Source organism: Ovis canadensis, chromosome 4 (genome assembly GCF_042477335.2).
Source record: "Ovis canadensis isolate MfBH-ARS-UI-01 breed Bighorn chromosome 4, ARS-UI_OviCan_v2, whole genome shotgun sequence".
NCBI classification, from domain to species: domain Eukaryota; kingdom Metazoa; phylum Chordata; class Mammalia; order Artiodactyla; family Bovidae; genus Ovis; species Ovis canadensis.
The window spans coordinates 41,803,944-41,823,304 of NC_091248.1; the positions used below are offsets into that span (position 1 = coordinate 41,803,944).

General features: G+C 36.3%; 1 protein-coding gene across 20 annotated transcripts in view; it reads left to right on the forward strand.

Moving 5' to 3' along the window:
- HDAC9 (histone deacetylase 9) overlaps positions 1-19,361 on the forward strand; it is a 1,067,281-nt gene that overhangs the window by 581,418 nt on the left and 466,502 nt on the right. For 12 of the 20 annotated variants that reach the window (XR_011256609.1, XM_069587611.1, XM_069587619.1 and 9 more), the window contains 3 exons: positions 12,674-12,915; positions 16,986-17,136; positions 18,112-18,238. Coding sequence is in view for 19 of the 20 variants with exons in the window: in XM_069587611.1 (XP_069443712.1) it covers positions 12,674-12,915; positions 16,986-17,136; positions 18,112-18,238 (520 nt within the window). In the remaining variant the exon portion in view is untranslated. The remainder of the gene's footprint in view (positions 1-12,673; positions 12,916-16,985; positions 17,137-18,111; positions 18,239-19,361) is intronic. The other 8 variants (XM_069587626.1, XM_069587628.1, XM_069587612.1 and 5 more) reach the window with 1 other exon arrangement.

The window sequence follows — 19,361 nt, forward strand, 5'->3', positions numbered from 1 at the left end:
AGTAAAAGCTCTATTTTTCTTTTGGAACAGAACACGGTTACATACTTCTGCAAATAATAGTTCCTGATAGAAGGAAGGGAACATATTATTTGAAAAAAGTTTATTTGCTGAATAAACAAATGTACTTTGTTCAAAAAGGGCATTTGAGAGGGGTTAGAGAGGGGTATCTGCTGAGAGAATCATTTATGCAACTACTATTTATTAAGCTTGTATTACACGTCAGATGATGAACTGACTTCTGGAGTTAGAGGGTAATGCCCTGCCTCAAATATTAAGCTCTCATACTGAGAAGGAAGTTGTGTTAGCCATTTGCAAATAATAATAATTTAGTACTTATCTCTAACCTAGAAGAAAATGCAAGTTGTAGAAAAAAATATGGAGGAGACCGTTTATCTCACCTTCATTGTAGTTCTTACAGAAATCAGTTCGCTGTACATCCCAGGTGATGAGTGATATGAATGTGTGTGTGTGTGTGTGTGTGTGTGTGTGTGTGTGTGAAGTCACTTCAGTCATGTTCAACTCTTTGTGACCCCATGGACTGTTGCCTGCCTGGCTCCTCTGTCTATGGGATTTTCCAGGCAGTAATACTGGAGTGGGTTGCTATGCCCTCCTCCAGGGGGTCTTTCCTACCCAGGGATAGACCTTATGTCTCTTATGTCTCCTGCATTGACAGGAGAGTTCATTACCACTTTACCTGGAAAGCCCATATGGCTGAATAAGTAACACTTTTTAGTTCAATACCTGTATAACCTATTTTAAAACACTAAGATTTCTCATCTACTGAAAGTCTTATTTACAGGTATCACTAATCTTTTATCTCAATAACATGGATTAGGCTCTTAGCTCCTATTACCTTGAAGTCATATAAATTGGTTTGATTTTGTTTCCATACTTCAAGAAGCTCAATGAAGCTTTTACTTGGTTCTCAAATAGTGAAGAACTAGCAAACACTGTTGATACTTTAGAACTAAGTGGGTATTACAAATGAGTTGGCAATTCATGTTGGTGTTATGGTTTGTTATGACTGCTTAATTCAAAGGCATATTTGCAGAGAGGGAATTTGAATTAAGTAAATCAAAATAGTAAGGCTTTGATTAAAAAATTAGCTTTCTTTAGCTTAAATGTTGATATTTCAAGGCCTACTGATATTTTAGTCATTTGTGGTTATTTTTGTTTCCTCTTCAGACCTCTGGGAAATAAGAGAATAGTAAATCAAAGCTCAGATTACTTCTTGCATTTATTTTCTTTTCATTTATGCCATGTATTAGTGCACCTTAAAGAAACTGTAGACATGTGTAACTTGAACAGAATCACTACAAGGGAGAATTATATTTCTGGTCTAATCAATTTGAATAATTCATGTTATAAAAATTATTTTTTTCAAATTTGATTACTAATTCTAGTCATTTGTTAGATGCAGTCATAAATATCACCAGTGGAAAATAAATATAAGAATATTTATTTTATCACTAAAGTGAAATTTAGGAAAAACTGTCATCAAACTGAAGTTGTATTACTTGTTTTCTCATTTCCCATTTTTTATGTTAGCCACTTTCAAATTTATTAATTTATTTTTTTTCAGAAAAATAATATTCTTTCCAAGACAGAAATGATTCTACACATATCAATAGCTTATCAGTTCCGGTATAATTTTCTCATAACATGGGATGATCATTCATGAATTAGGCATTACTGTTTAGATAATTCAAGATTGTAGCCTACTGATGCTAACAGCATGAACGGGTTTTATTTTACTCAGTGCTTCCTTAGCCCACTTGGGTGGTTCTAATCTGTCAGCACACTGAATGTTAAGAGATACTTTGGGGTCTGAGAAATGTGAAATGACACCTTAGGTGGAAACTGTTTTGAGACTGATTTTTTCAAATACTTAATCACTTTTGCCAGAAACACATTCACTTGCCAATAATCCAAGCAGTCAATATTTATCAGAATTCAGATAGTCAAGAAGACCTAATAAGTAATTGCTCTAGGATTTTAATTGGATACATGTATATGTGTATGTGCGTGTGTATTTCTAGTTTTGTCACCATATGATTCATCACCGTCACTCATTCGTTTATTCCTTGATTCATTTCAGGTATGCACTGAGGCATTACCATGCTTTTATGTAATACAAGGCACTGAAACTTTAGTTCCTCTTCTTATGGAACTTAGAATAATGGTGAAAGGAGTCAAACAAATGTTATGAAATGAGTTGCAAAATTTAATGAGAAAATGCAATAAGATGAAGAAAGAGATCCTACATCAAATCATTTTTAGCTACGATATGAAGGATAAGTAAGGATCTGTGTAGAAAAATGGGATGGGGTGGGACTGGAATTCAGAAAGAGGTAATGTTTGTATGAGAAATCTCTGAGACATCAGAGAGCCTGATGTCTTTAAGGACTGAAAGAATATTGTTGTGACTCAGATGAAGGGAGGAAAGCATATCATAGACATCATGTTAAAGATTGGGGTTACACTGATAGGCATTATCCAGGAAAGTGACAGAAGACTGCTTTCATAAGATAGGCAGTGATAGTAAAGAGCACTTGATGAAAAAAAAAATTTTTAAGAGTAGAAAAAATTATTTATGTTGATTGTGTATGGATAATCTAAAGGGAAAAGAGGAGTCAGATATCACTTTTGTGTTTTCTGGGTGCACAAACTGAGACCAGAGTTACTGGAGAAAAAACAGCCTGAGACAGCTAAATGGAGTAATACTTCTGCTTTATTGACTACACCAAAGCCTTTGACTGTCTAGATCACCACAATCTGTGGAAAATTCTTCAAGAGATGGTAATACCAGACCATCTTACCTGCCTCCTGAGAAATCTGTATGCATGTCAAGAAGCAACAGTTAGAACTGAACATGGAGCACCAGACTGATTCCAAATCGGGAAAGGAATACGTCAGGACTGTATATTGTCACCTTGCTTATTTAACTTATATGCAGAGTACATCATGAGAAATGCTGGGCTGAATGAAGCACAAGCTGGAATCAAGATTGCTGGGAGAAATATCAATAACCTCAGAAACACAGATGATGCCACCTTTATGGCAGAAAGCAAAGAAGAACTAAAGAGCCTCTTGATGAAAGTGAGAGAGGAGAGTGAAAAAGTTGACTTAAAACTCAACATACAGAAAACTAAGATTATGGCATCCATTCCCATCACTTCATGGCAAACAGATGGGGAAACAATGGAAACAGTGGTAGACTTTATTTTGGGGGGCTCCAAAATCACTGCAGATGATTGACTGCAGCCATGAATTTAAAAGACACCTCCTCCGTGGAAGAAAAGCTATGACAAACCTAGACAGCATATTAAAAAGCAGAGAGACACTTTGCCAACAAGGTCCATCAATCAAAGCTATGGTTTTTCCAGTAGTCATGTATGGATGTGAGAGTTGGACTATAAAGAAAGCTGAGTGCCAAAGAATTGATGCTTTTGAACTGTGACATACATATATCAGTGGCAATTTTAAAATAGATGTTAGGCTGGAGACAAAATGTCACTATATAGAAAGCAAATAAAGCCCTGAAAAGGAAAATATTAATATCTCCATTGAGAGTCCTGGAGAGAAAATAGAAGAGGGTCCAGGTGGGATTCTGGAGCATCAATATCATTGCATTTAATGCATCATGTTTTATACATTGGTTTATGGGTTGATGTGCATAAGCACATGAGTTCTTGGAAGGCAGTCCCTTCTCTTGTTGATTAAAATCTGTTTTGGCATTTCATATTGCTTTACAAATATTCACTGAATAAAGGTATAAATGAAAAGTCATATGTCAACCTGATAATACTATAAGAATAGTGATTTTAATGTTATTTTAGATACATATAGCCCTAAACAGTCTGATACTCTCTTTAGATAGTATTAACAACATTATACTTAAGAATTTATGCTGGAGTATAATTATTGAGGCAAAGAACTAGAGGAATAAGATATAAACAGGCATCAGGCTTGGACCAGCTCTCTGGTAGCCTTATGCTATGATATAATCAAGCCCTTCGTGGATCACAGTCTTGTTGTTGCAAAGGGGCTTGCATAGCTCAGTGAAGTTATGAGCCATGCTGTGCAGGGGCACCCAAGACAGAGGGATCATAGTGAAGAGTTCTGACAAAATGCGGTCCATTGAGGAGGGGATGGCAAACTCCTTCAACATTCTTGCCACAAGAATCCATGAACAGTATGAAAGGAAAAAGATATGGCACTGAAAGATGAGCGCCCCCAGGTCGGAAAGTGTCCAGTTCGAAAAAGTGGAGGGTAATTACTGATAAGTGCAGGAAGAATGAAGAGGCTGGGCAGCCAAAGCAGGAATGATGGTCAGCTGTGGATGTGTCTGGTGGTGAAAGTAAAGTCCGATGCTGTAAAGAACAATATTGCATAGAACCCTGGAATATTAGGTCCATTTATCTAGGTAACCTGAAGATGGCCCAATAGGAGATGTCAAGAGTAAACATTGACATCTTAGGAACTAGTGAACTAAAATGACGAAAATGGGAAAATTTAATTCAGATGACCATTATATCTACTACTATGGGCAGGAATCCCTTAAAAGAAATGGAGCAGCCCTCATAGTCAACAAAAAAATCTGAAATGCAGTACTTCGGTGAAGTCTCAAAATGATAGAATGGTCTCAGCTCATTTCCAAGAAAAATCTTTCAACATCACAGTAATCCAAGCCTATGAAGCTGACTGGTTTTATGAAGACCTACAAGACCTTCTAGACAACTCCAAAAAAAGATGTCAGCAAATTTGAAAAACTCAGTAGTGACACAGGACTGGAAAAAGTCAGTTTTCATTCTAGTCCCAAAGGACAATGCCAAAGAATGTACGAACTACCTTACGATTATGCTACCATAGGTTATGCTCAAAATCCTTCAAACTGGGCTTTATCACTACATGAACTGAGAACTTCCAGATGTACAAGCTGGATTTCAAAGAGGCAGAGGAACCAGAAATCAAATTGCCAACATTTTTTTGGATCATGGAGAAAGAAAGGGAGTTCCAGAAAAACATCTACTGTAGTCTTTGACAATGTGGATCAAAACAAACTGTGGAAAATTCTTAAAGAGACAGGAGTACCAGACCACCTTACCTGTCTCCTGAGAAACGGGTATGCAGGTTAAGAACAATAGTTAGAACCAGACATAGAACAACTGACTGATTCAAATTGGGAAAGGAGTATGATAAGGTTGTGTATTGTCACCTTGCTTATTTAACTTCTATACGGAGTACATCATGTGAAATGCCAGGATGGAATCACAAGCTGGAATCAGGATTGCCACGAGAAATATCAGCAACCTCAGAAATGCAGATGATACCACTCTAATGGCAGAAAGTGGAGAGGAACTAAGAGCCTCTCATTGAAGGTGAAAAAGCTGGCTTCAAACTCAACATTCAAAAAACTAAGACCATGGCATTTGGTCCCATCATTTCATGGCAAATAGATGGGGGAAAAGTGGAAGCAGTTGCAGATTTTCTTTTCTTGGGCTCCAAAGTCTCTGTGACTGGTGACTACAGCCATGAAATTAAAAGATGCTTACTCCTTCAAAGAAAAGTTATTACAAACCTAGACAGTGTATTAAAAAGCAGAGACATCACTGCCAACAAGTCAAATCTGTGGATTTTCCAGTAGTCATGTATAGATGTGAGTGTTGGACCATGAAACAAGTTGAGTACTGAAGAATTGATGCCTTCAAATTGTGGTGCTGGAGATTTTTCAGAGTCCTTTGGACTGCAAGGAGATCAAACCAGTCAATACTAAAGGAAATCAACTCTGGGTGTTCACTGGAAGGACTGATGTTGAAGCTGAAGCTCCCAGTACTTTGGCCACCTAATGCGAAGAGCTGACTCACTGGAAAAGACCTTGATGCTGGGAAAAACTGAAGGCCAAAAGAGAAGGGAGTGATAGAGACTGAACAACAATAGCAAAAATAACCAACAAGATATAAAGCATAAAACGGTTCATAAAATTACAAAGTTGAATTGCTTTGGTTCCAAATCAATGTTAAAAGAAATGGGTTATGAAGGGTTAGTGGGATTTCAGAAAGGGAAATATCAAGGTGGTTTTGTTGCTGTTGTTCAGTCGCTCAGTCATGTCTGACTCTGCGACCCTATGGATTGCAGCACGCCAGGCTTCCGACTCTGAAGAGTCTTCTCCGACACCACAGTTCAAAAGCATCAGTTCTTCAGCACTCAGTCTTCTTTAAGGTTCAGGGTGGTTTAAACGAATTTAAATCAGCTTTATGAAGTCAAAGGAAGGAAAAGTTTAAGTTCTTCTATTTGTTTCCCAAAGCCCATGGATTCTACCAGAAAAACTGTCTTTGGTGGTCAGTGTAACCAATAATGAGAAAGGGGCAGTGAAGCTAGAATCACAAAAGCCAGGTATCCCCCACTGCTGTGCCAGAGCAAAGTTTAACATTCTTCAGGGTGGGCTTGACATCCTACATGTGAAGTTGCATAAATATGACAAAGACTGTAAGTGCTACTTACAGACCTTCTTCCATCCATTTTCCAAGACCTCTCAGATTTCTTTTCAAGAACATTCACAGTGAAAACTGTATTTTAATTCTTGAGTCAGCTGACCAAGTGGTCAATAGAATTGTATATGTGCATACAAAGAGTTTAAGACACAGTAAACCAGATAACTTCCTAATCGGCAGTGGGTGTCAGTGTTATTCCTTATTAATTTTGGTTTGGCCAGACAGGACAGAAATGGCAGGTCATGGCAGTACATACTTAACAGAAAGTGAAAATGAAGTCTCTCAGTTGTGTCCGACTCTTTGCGACCCTGTGGACCGTAGCCCACCAGTCTCCTCCGTCCATGGGATTCTCCAGGCAGGAATACTGGAGTGGGTTGCCATTTCCTTCTCTAGGGGATCTTCCCGATCACGGATCGAACCCAGGTCTCCCGCATTGCAGGCAGATGCTTTAACCTCTGAGCCACCAGGGAAGCCTGACATACTGTACAGAGCAAGTAGCAATCTTTCTGGCACTACCTGACAAACGAGTATCAGTGAACATCTTGGTATTGAGCAGTTTCATAAATGACCTGGTATCATCAGGATACATGTCGACATATGTTAATAGGACCATCCTTCCTTAGTGAAGCCTGCAAAAAAGAAGCAAATAGGAAAATATTAGTGAAAGATATCTATTCCTGATGAAGTTTCATATAATTCCTGCAGAGTTTCCCATATAATTAAACTGTTATTATAGGCTATAGCTCTGGAAAGAGCCAGATCACACATATCTGAGAGAGCTATTCCACATTCTTTTTTGAACCCTGAGCTACTGAGAACCCGACATATTTGACTGGATGATTTTAAAGCACAAAATGGTACAGCCGGCAGCCTTTTCCCATGGGTAGAGTCTGCAGGCCCAAACTCTCACAGATTTCTGTGCAGAAAAGGAGGAACAAAAGCTGAACAGATGATCAAAGCAACATTTGTTTCCCCAGATTTGGCAATTGTTGTTCATATGTTCACCTGCGAGTGGTTTTGGTCAACCATTTCTTGGTATGAGAACTTAATTTCCACATAAACTGTCTCTGGGTAGCAGTGGAATGGGGTGTCCTGAATATTAGCATAGCTGCTGTAACTATGAGTATTAACTGAGGTATGTAGATAAACATGGTTCCATTTTTGTCGCAGTTTTTCAAGTCTCAACTTTTAACTAAATTGACACATATGAATTGGTGGGAGATTGTCCCTATGCCATTTTCTTTTTGTGAAAGCCTGTGCTTTGCACTACACGCTTCGAAATCTCATTCAGAGGAACAGCATGAACAGGCTTCAACCATTGTTGTGATAGTTGTAAATGGTCAAAATTTGCATTCTTATAATTTTTCCATTTGTGAGGTTTGCAAGTTATTCACTTAAAACATTCTTAAAATGGATGGCTTCTTGTTTGTAAGCCAGATGATAAAGAAGCAACCAGAGAGTCCTGTTATTGAACATAAGAAGATTCTTCCTATTTACCAGTGCCATAAGTAATATAATCTAAAGTGAAGATTCAAGCAACATGCCAAAGTGCTGAGTTTTCTCCATACTTTGATTGAACTCTTTAATGGTCTTGGTATTAAAAAAAAAAGTATTTGTTAAAGAAATTTAATTACCGCTGAACAGGAATATGTACTGCTTAAATAAATACAGTTATCGTACACATTTATATGAGCTGGGATTTATATTTTGAAATGGAAGCTTTTCTGTGTCCATGTTTCTTAATAAACTGAAAACTATTTCTAAAAACTTCATGGGTTGATAAATGCTAAACACAAGAAGGAATAACTGTCAAAGAATAATTGAGAAAGACACTGAGGAAAGAATGAGTAGAACTTTGTAGAGTGATAATGCTGCTGCTACTGCTAAGTCGCTTCAGTCGTGTCCGACTCTGTGCAACCCCATAGATGGCAGCCCACCAGGCTCCCCTGTCCCTGGGATTCTCCAGGCAAGAACACTGGAGTGGGTTGCCATTTCCTTCTCCAATGCGTGAAAGTGATAATAAGACTAGTTAATTTAGATGTGGAAAAGTTCAGACTGAGCATTTGGTATTAGAATAATAATGAGTGTGTGTGTGTGTGTGTGTGTGTGTATCTTGGCATGTATTTGAAATCTCAGACAAATAGTGGGTGAGTCCAAGTAAAGTTATATCTGTTAAGAAAATAGGATTTGATGGGACTTGCCTGGCAGTCCAGTGGTTAATAAGACTGTACTTCCAATGCAGGAGATGATGGAGTTTGATACCTGGTCAGGAAGCTAAGATCCCACATGCTCCATGGCACAGCCACAAAAAAAAAAAAAAAAAATTAGATTTGTTCCCCTGGTGGCTCAGTTGGTAAAGAATCTGCCTGCAATGCAGCAGACCTGGGTTTGATCCCTGGGTCAGGAATATCCCCTGAAGAAGGGAATGGCAACCTACTCCAGTATTCTTGCCTAGAAAATCCCATGGACAGAGGAGCCTGGCAGGCTACGGTTCATGACACACTCACTCATAAGTAATGCTAACAGTCAAAGAGTCGGACATGACTGAGCAACAACAAATGCTAATGCTACTATTTGTTATCATCAACTTCCTTCTAACTTACGTATCCCTGGCCACCTGTTCTAAGTAATTTGTAAGGACTTTGGATGTTCCTAGACAAGAAATGTTGTGAACAGTGATGATTCCATTTCCTCATTGTTAAAGCTGGATGTTATTTTTTCCTTGTAAGTTGATTATTTCTAATTATGATAATATAACAGCTGTTGACAGTGACCTTTCTTTCACATTTTGTGATATGTAGGTGACTGTAACTTGTTGAAACTCAGCCCTGGTATTGTGTTACTATTATTGTTCCTGGGGAGGCTTATTAGCCTGTCACCGAAGATGTAAGAAAAATCCATCTTCCCTTTTGGAATATGATGAGCCTTTGTCACCCACAATGCAATTAATGTTAAAAATAGAAAGAATGGTTATGATATGATTATGATTAGACAGAGATGAGCTATTGTCCAAGTAACAGGAACTGATCCAGCAGGCCAGAGATGACCTACACAGAACCATCAGTTTGCTGATTGCCATTTCTCTCTGAGTTTGATGAAATATTCATGCCTTTGCTCTCCTCTCTGCAAGCACTATTGATTTCTTGTATAAACGCTGCTATATTTAGTCTAGACAAATGGAATGTGGATTGCTGCTGAATAAATTGGGTGAAAGACTGGGATCTTGCCTGCCGCTTTCTCTCAGTCTTGGGCAATTATTTATAATCAAGGGCAGTTTTTGTAAGTTGAGGGTGATTTTTCACAATTTAGTGATTAGTCTCTGAACAAAGGCAAGCAGTTAGACACAATCATTTCTGTTGGGATAGCAGGTTAAGAAGTCAAATTACCCTTTGAGTCTTAGACTAGCTGTATCAGAGAGTTCTGGGACTCTTTTCTCCTTATCATTTTGTTTTCTTTGGGGGGGTTGGAAATTGATGATTTTAGTTTACAGATAATAACAATGCCAGCAAGAAGAGATCCCAGGTCTCTTGAAATTTTTCATTTTGCGTTCATAGGGTTAAATATGTTTATTGAGATGTCCATGTAAATACTGAGGCTTTATTTTGGCCTTTTCAGTATAGAAATGAAGTATACAATTAACAGCCATTGCTTTTGATTGGAATAATGCCACCTCCATAAATTAATACTCAAAATCTCATGTTATTCCAGAGCCTTAATTGACAGTTCTACCTTGGACAGTGTAACCAAAGATCTTACAGGCCCTCATTCTCACTTAGTTTCAAACTTGTCAAAGTTAATATTTTTTCTTTTGCAAATATCATGTTTTAGAAGATATTGTCCACCAAACTATGGTTTATTAATAAATCATTTTTCCATTTTCATTAAAATGACATGTCAGTACCATTACTGCAAACTCTTCTGATCTGTACGTTGAAAAATCACCAATGTTGTCAACCAAGATTGATAACAGGTTGCCCACGTACCAGTGCACAGTCATGCCTCTTTACGCAAACCTCTATGTACACACAATTCACATGGTAAGCCAGATATTAATATTTCATTTAGTGTTTGAATTCTTAATTTCTACAAACAATTTCTGTTAGCCTTTCTTGACTTGCTGAAAATAGCTCTGAAATTCACATGGAATATTAACTTCATAGTTTCCAACTGGCAATCTGCAAATTTAAGTTACTCAGGGTAGGAGCCAGAGCATTAGATGCAATTGTAAAAATATGAAAAAATAGAAAGGGGGAAATTGCTCATGTTTCCACCTAAAATACAACTTTCTTTTGTTCTCTATCTCACCAATCTTAGCTAGTAGAATTCAGAGATTAATACCATCAAATCTCCAGTAGAATATATGCTCAATGAAAGCTAGAGTTTTTATGTCTTTTTGTTTTAGGGAATTTAAGGTTCTCAGTAAATGTATATTGACTAAGTTAAATTACAGTTAAAGAGTTATCATAGGGTATATGTCACTTTTATTATTGTTCTTTCACTTAATATTGTAACAGCATTTTTCCTGTTTCCATAAACATTATTTTCAATGATTACATATTTTCCATGAAATAGATGTGACATATTTTACTAGACATCTCCTTGTAGTTGTTGATTTCAGTTAAAATAATAATACTTTAGTTAACAATATGACATTGAACTGTTTCTTCCTGTGTTAATTTTATTTCCTTAAGATATATTCCAAGAGTTGGCAAACCTGAATCAAATGGTAGAAATATTTAAGTCCTCTTGCTACCTATCACCAAATTGTGATATTGCATATTACTTTTTCAGTAGTTTTAAACTGATTGGCAGTGCCACTTGCAATATACAGTTGTCTGCTTGGTCGTATGTTTACCCTGTTGTACACACATGTATGCATATATGTGAATCACATATATGTTCCCTTGTCTATGGAATTCTCCAGGCAAGAATACTGGAGTGAGTAGCCATTCCCTTCTCCAGGGGAATATGATACTTAATAATTAGAAAGTGATGCCTTATTTTTATTTAAAATTTATATTTCTTTACTTTAGTGAAGGTGGATTTTTTATTTGTTTAGCTATATTTGTTTTCTTGCCTTAAATATTTTCTAGAGGTTTTAGTGTTTTTATTCTCTAATATTTAATAGAAGTCATACACAATTTTATTTTCATATTTACTCCTCATATTTTTGTTTGGTTATTCTCACAGTGTTCATGATTTATTCTAATACACAGTAAATTCCATTTTTACATAATTTAAAAGAGCATTTATTGAGAGGTATGCTGTATGTTGTCAGCCTTTGAATTATCTTATTTAATCCTTTTAACAACTCTGTGTTGTTACTGTTAATGGTAATTATCTCCATTTTAAATGTGAGGAAACTGAGACCCAGAGAACTTAAACAATACACTCAGGATAACACAGTTACCCAGAAGGTAGCACATCCTTTTATATGCTATGGGAACAGGCATTTAGATTTAAAGCAGAGTTTGAAAATTGACAACCTGTATGTCAAGGTCCATTTACAGAAGCATGTTTTTCCAATTCCCATAATTTAAAAAAATATTCTAATTATTTAACTGAAAATTAGGTGACTTCTGTCTACAGTGGGTCTGTATTTGCTTTCTACTCACCATTTCCCACATTTTAGTAAGCAGATTTGTACTTTTTCTTTGCTATTTTGTAGTTTTGCTAATTTGTAGTTCCATAGCCCTACAAATACATTATTTTATAAGCTTTACTTCTTAAGGAATGTATCTTTTGATTACAAACAAAAATGTTTGTAAGTGTGCAAATTTGTTTGTGTTAGAGGTTTTCTAATATCACATGACATCTTTTCCTCAATAAATGATGCATTTTTTGTCTTAAGTTAACTTGAATTTGACCAGTGGTCCAGTAGAATAAGTGTTATAAATGAACAACTTTTATACCTGTGAATCTTTGGAGTCATCTCTTTGAAAAAGGGAAATGTGAAAGATTTCATGGCAAAGTACAAAGTGCTAGCTGAAAATCAGCATTTTATCAAATCTAATATACAGAAGACCTTTTTATTATCTTTGTAAAAAAACAGAACTAAATTTATTGGTGCATTGAAAGAAATCTAGTAGGGTATAGTGTCTTTCACTTCTAATTTGTTTCCAAATCAGTGTGCTAATCTTCTGTCCTCTGTCACCCTTCCTTTTTTTTGGTTTCTCCAGTCGATGTGAAGTCAGAGGTTCCTGTGGGCCTGGAGCCCATCTCGCCTTTAGACCTAAGGACAGACCTCAGGATGATGATGCCCGTGGTGGACCCTGTTGTCCGTGAGAAGCAACTGCAGCAGGAGTTACTCCTCATCCAGCAACAGCAGCAGATCCAGAAGCAGCTTTTGATCGCGGAGTTTCAGAAGCAGCATGAGAACTTGACACGGCAGCACCAGGCTCAGCTTCAGGAGCACATCAAGGTAGCAAGCGTTTCTTTGTCTCTGACTGTTGACTCTGGGAGTCGCGCCATAACTGGGCATAAGAGGGAGCGAAGGGGGGATGTTTCATTCTGAAAAGATACGGATTCATGGCTGGGAGGAAACTGGGGTTGTACTAGTGAAAACCTAGAGTAAGTAAAAAGAATCCTGGCAAAAATCCTGCTTTGCTTCTTGAAGAGGAACCTCTGCAACTCCTTTATCTGTTAGTTTGTAGCATCACTATCTGGGAATAGTAACTTCTTCCCCTTTTTAAGATTCTCTTCTACATGATTTTGTCCATTTGCCACATCTGCCCTCCATCAAGAAGAACCATGAACCTGAGGAGACACATTTTATGTGTCTAAAGAATCTACATATACTGTTTACCAGAGAGGATAAATTAATCACTTTATGTGAAGAGAGAGCCTTTACTTTTTATTTTTTTTACTTTTGTCTGTGATCTATAAGTAGATGTCCTGGATATGCCCTAATCTTCTTTATGGAAAAAAACTTCATAATGTATACATTCAAAATAATAACATAATGAAAAGCTGGATAGACTTATATATATATGTGTGTGTGTGTGTGTATAAAGAAACTGATGCAGATATTTTCAGTGTTTTTATTTAAGTCTAATAGATTAGATAATAATTTATTGAAAGAATTTTTGGAGCAGTTGATAATTTGAGACCCAAGTCGTTTAATTAAGTTATTCTAGGAGAATTATGTCCATATCCCAGGATTTTTTGTGATTTACTATTTTAAGATCATTCTAGATGTGTTTGTATCTATTTAGTCTCTTGTATCGTCTGATATAAGTATTACTTCAGTTTTATTTGTAAATGTCTTTCAACTTCTTGACAAAGATATTTAAAACAAAGCTATTTTGGTCTGATTTAGTATATGCTTACTTTGAATTTGTTATAACAGTAATATAAAGCAGCAAATATTTATAATAAAGATTTTTATGTCCAACTCCTTCAAAAAATGACTTAACTATGTTAATTATTATTATAATAAGGTAATGTGGTATTATTTCATATTTTATTGTATTATATTATAGGCACTTGATCTTTTACTCACTTCCATATCAAGTACAAACACATTTACATGGTGTTAATATAGATAATTAATCTACATTAGTATTATAAACTTTTGCCATACTGATTATTATAGTGTCTGAGAAGGTTAAGATGCTTTTTCCTCCCTATGTTCCTTGTTTCATAACTCCTTAGCCAGCAGGCCTTTTTATCTTATTTTTCAAAAAAAGCTCTTTGATATCTGATATGAAGGGTAATATTTTATTTCCTTTAACTAAAAGAACTTTACTAAAAGAACTCTTCCAATTATTGATCTGTAAGATGCCCTAAAAATAAGAATGAGAATTTTAAGTCCCATATGGAATCATGGCTATATTTTACAGTGTAGGAAACATTCATTTAGTTTATAGACCTTTTTTTTTTTAATGATTCTTAAACATTATTTCAGTTTGACCTTTGAAACAGTAATAGTAACAGTGATGTCTAGATTCCTTTCTTCAATCATTCTAGACATCTTAAGATGGCAGTGATGAATGAGTAAAATTTATATTCTTCATAAGATTTACATAACTATCTGGTTCATTTTGCCATGTTACGCAAGCCATGTTGCCCTGAATATTGGACAGTACTAATAAGTTACAGCTTCATATGCATCTTTTCATTTATGTTTGATGCCTTTTATAGTTGTAAAGATCAATATTAAAAATTTAAAGTAATTTGATTTTACTCAAAAGTTAATAGTAGCAAGTAGGTAATTGTTACTTTGCCCCCAACAAAGTAGTATATAGCAGGTTTATTGACATCTGGAAAATATTGGAAAAGGGGGGAGAAAAATGACTCTGAGATAGCTAAATGGAAAACTTAGTTTTGGGAATGATTTTCTAGAGTAATAAGCTGCTTTTTCAGAAACTAAAGATAGCCTTAAAATTTTCTTTCAAGTTTAAAAAGTGTTTTTGCTTTAATTTATTTCCAACTTTATTGTTTTGTATTACATATTATAAGGCTAAAAGTTGATGCTTTTAACATTCATTTAGTTGTTTTTTTTTTTTAAATAAGAGAGACACAGCATGGTGCTTTACTTATTTATATTAGTGTTTTGAATCTTTGGCTTTTATGATCAACATCTGTTGGATTAGATGCTATTGTCCCATTTTTCCACATAGTAATCTGAGGCTCAGAGAAATACTGTAATTTGCCCAGGGTCACATAGCCAGTAAAGATTTGTAATCTTGCCTTGTCTGCCTCCAAAGCTGCTACTTTATTCTGCCTCTGTGTTGGACTAGAACATCTGAAATTGGAGGAGTGAATTTTTTTTAAACCTCATTCCTGCAATCCTCAGCAATGAATAGTAACTGTGGAAATTAAATTCTGGGCTTTTTCTAGATGCCTAAGAGAGATTAATATTCATTTCCTTTTGGGCTTTGGGTGGCACACTAAATCAATTTGACCAACCCCAGTATCTGTATGAAACTAACATTTAAGGCAAAGTTTAAGCAGAATTATGAAATTTTTTGTTAGAAAAAGAGAATTATTATTATTAAGAGACTAGGCAATGGCACCCCACTCCAGTACTCTTGCCTGGAAAATCCCATGGACAGAGGAGCCTGGTGGGCTGCAGTCCATGGGGTCGCTAAGAGTCGGACACAACTGAGCGACTTCACTTTCCCTTTTCACTTTCATGCATTGGAGAAGGAAATGGCAACCCACTCCAGTGTTCTTGCCTGGAGAATCCCAGGGACGGGGGAGCCTGGTGGGCTGCCATCTATGGGGTTGCACAGAGTCGGTCACGACTGAAGCGACTTAGCAGCAGAAGAGCACATCCAGAATGCCAGAGATTGTAATATGGGAGGAAACCAGAAATGCTTCTAACCACGTCCTGGGACAAGAGAAGCTATCATGTTTGATGTGCAGAGTTGGCTTCCTGATGCTCCACAATAATTCTTATGCCATTCCACATAATTTTTTCTCTGTTACTTTTCAGTGGAAATTTCAGAGTCTTAGGCACCTATCTCATATAAACAGCAAATTATACTAACTTCATTAGTATCAAAGCAAAATTAATATTGTTCAAACCTGCAACCTAAATTTCATGTGCATTTTGAACATAATGCATGAGGGAGATTATTTCTCTTTCTTATATCTGAGGAACCCATGCTCTGAGTAGCTTAGTAAGTTGTCTAGATATTTTATCTAGCAATGTCAGAGCCTAGTAGAACTCAGTCTTGAGTTATTCCTCAGTGGGCATATTTACGATTATTCCTCGATGTCTGTTTCACAGTCTGAGAAAATTGACAACTCAAATGGTTTTTAAGAATGCTTTATATTCATGTTGTACATTATTTAGAAGTGACTTCAAAGTATTCAAACAGCCAAACAGTAGTGCATCAAAGTGTAGTCTTGTGGAAGTGATTTCTTCTTGACCAGTCTGTAACTGAGGAGTTTTGTGTGCTGAGTGAACTAATTAATTAGACTTTGCTATTTTGAGAAAATAGCTTGTGGTAGATTTAGGGATTGTCTTCATCTATTGAAAACCTTCTCTGTAAGGTTTTGAAACTTTTAGCCTTCATTTTATTTCAGATGTATTTTTCCCAAATTAATTCATATCTCACTATTCTGCTCAGTTTAATTATGTTCATACTGTTTCTTAGGATAAGAAGTTAAGATTTCAGTTGTTTATGTTGTGAGGGACTTGGTAAAACAGACTTCTGGGAAATTCCTGGTTTTCTTTGCTGTATCATATATTTCAGATGCACAAAGAAAAGTCACTCAAGGAACTGAAGATCTGCGTGAATTTGGTAATATTCTGATAGGACGGCATAGGTAATGAAGCTACCTAAAAACTTGCTTGTTAATGACAGTAAAACAGTTAATGGCATTAGTTGCTTGTCTTTAGATTTCAATAATCTACAAAAAAAAGGGTAAAATGTAAAGTAAACAGAAGTAAGTTCCAAAAGCTCATAACATTTCGATTTTGGTCGTTGACTATGAAGCCTAAAGAAATTGCACACTCTCATGTCTTTCTCTTCTCGCAAGTTGCAACAGGAACTTCTAGCCATAAAACAGCAGCAAGAACTGCTAGAAAAGGAGCAGAAACTGGAGCAGCAGAGGCAAGAACAGGAAGTAGAGAGGCATCGCAGAGAACAGCAGCTTCCTCCTCTCAGAGGCAAAGATAGAGGACGAGAAAGTAAGAGGCACCAGGGTAAAAGATGGGTCTCTTCCCTCATCTTTAGCTGATTGTCATTCAGAAAGGAGCCTGATAAAGAGTGGAATTAAACTTGTCAAAATTGTCTGTGTTTAAGTAAAAGAATAAATTATGGGCCCAAATGTAAAGCTTTGAAATTCAGATGTCAGCTCTTTGCATTCAGTCTACAGGCATCTTTAGAAGTAAATTTAACCTTACTTGGCAAAGATGATAATATCTTTTATTTTGCACCTTAAAAATAACGTTATGCTAAGGCAATATGGCTATGCCATTGTGTTTCATGATAAACTTACTTCCACATTACTCCACCTTCTTCCCATTCAAGTAGTGATTGCTGTTTAATAAGTCAAGCCTTGTCTCTTACTTTTTAAGTACCCAGACTTTGGCAAGATTTAAGGTAGAACTTGTGTTTTTAAAAAAAAAAAACAAAAAACTATCCACAAGAGGGAGACAGATCCAAATAATTCCCCTGCATGAGGTCAGTTCAAAATCAGGTCGTAGCAAGGTTTAAAATGTGATGACTTGAACTGAAATTGTCAGCATTATTTATTTGTTTAACGCTCAAAAGTTTTCCTTTTTTTAAGTTAGTTTTTGAAAACTAGAAATTCAGAAGAGCTCATTTAAATGTGTTTAATCACTTATATCATCCCCCAAGATTCCTGACTTTTAAAAAACAGTGCTTCGTTCCTCAGCAGTATTTTTTAAAGCTTAGGAAAAAACTACTATTAATTCTGGGAATCCCCGTTCTGTAAAAGCAATTAAATCATCGGAGGTCTTTTGAAAATTGGCAGTTGAAGCAGTAGTTATGAAACATTACTATGTCATTTTCTAAAGCCTGTTTAGACTCTCGTTTTTTCTTTTAATAGGAAAACTCATATGCTGTGACCAGTAATATTCCAGAGGCAGGAAAAGACAGAACCCCAAATCACCATCTGTTTCTGTGTGTGTGTGTTTCAGGGGCAGTGGCAAGTACAGAAGTAAAGCAGAAGCTTCAAGAATTCCTGTTGAGTAAATCAGCAACAAAAGACACTCCAACTAATGGAAAAAATCATTCCGTGAGCCGCCATCCCAAGCTCTGGTACACGTATGTTCAGCGTTTGGCTTTCTTCATCCCCAGGGGTAAAGATCACAGGTTCTCAATTCAGCTGACCTGGGCACAGATCCCTGGCCTGCCAAGTTCTGAGCTATATGGCCGAGGGCAAGTTCCTTGAATTCTCTAATGCTTGGAATATTTCTCTGTAAAAAAGAGGATTTCTGGAAAGGTCCTGTAAAATAATGTGGTAAAGTGTGTAACAGAGATTAGCTCTTAAATAAGTGTTAGCAAGTACCACCTTGAGGGCTAGAAAGTATTATGCATGTTCTTTGCCGAATGAATAACTGATAAATGTAAGGTGGGGCATAGAAATTAAATTCATATTTCACATTTTTCTATTCTCAGATGGTACATCTGATATCTTTACAATAATTTCTGAAGATTTGGCTGGTTGAGATTTTATTTTACTTGGCTTTATGTAAGATGGATATCTGAGTTATTTTTTTTAAGTCCAGAAGATTTTTGACATAATTAAAAAAAATGAAAAGGAAGACAAAGGAAGGAAGAGAAGGGAAGACAAGAAAAGTAGCTGACTGATACATCTAAGTTTTAGTGACCAGTTTAGCCCTGCCCACCCTGAAAAATGAGAGTATATTGGTTTTTAACATATAAATTGACACATAATACACTGTGGTATTATGGTTTTTTATGCAACCTTGTTTCTCCAAGTCCAGTAAAGAGATACTATGCAACACACAATTTTTTCTGTACAGTATGAGGGAAGTGGTATTTTTAAAAATCAGGAGAAAAACTGATAGGCAAAGCATATCTCAATATAGACTAATAGATTATACTTTCATCTCTCTCATATCTCTTCCCTGATGGCTCAGATGGTAAAAGCGTCTGCCTACAATGCAGGAGACCAGGGTTCGATCCCTGGGTTGGGAAGATCCCCTGGAGAAGGATGTGGCAGCCCACTCTAGTACTCTTGCCTGGAAAATCCCATGGATGAAGAAGCCTGGTAGTCTACAATCCATGGGGTCATAAAGAGTCAGACACAACCGAGTGACTTTGCTTTCACCTCTCATATTTATAAAATATATTTAGGATTTTATACTTACATATTTTTAATTACATCATAAGGATAAGGGAGTAAATGCTTGATTATTGGAAT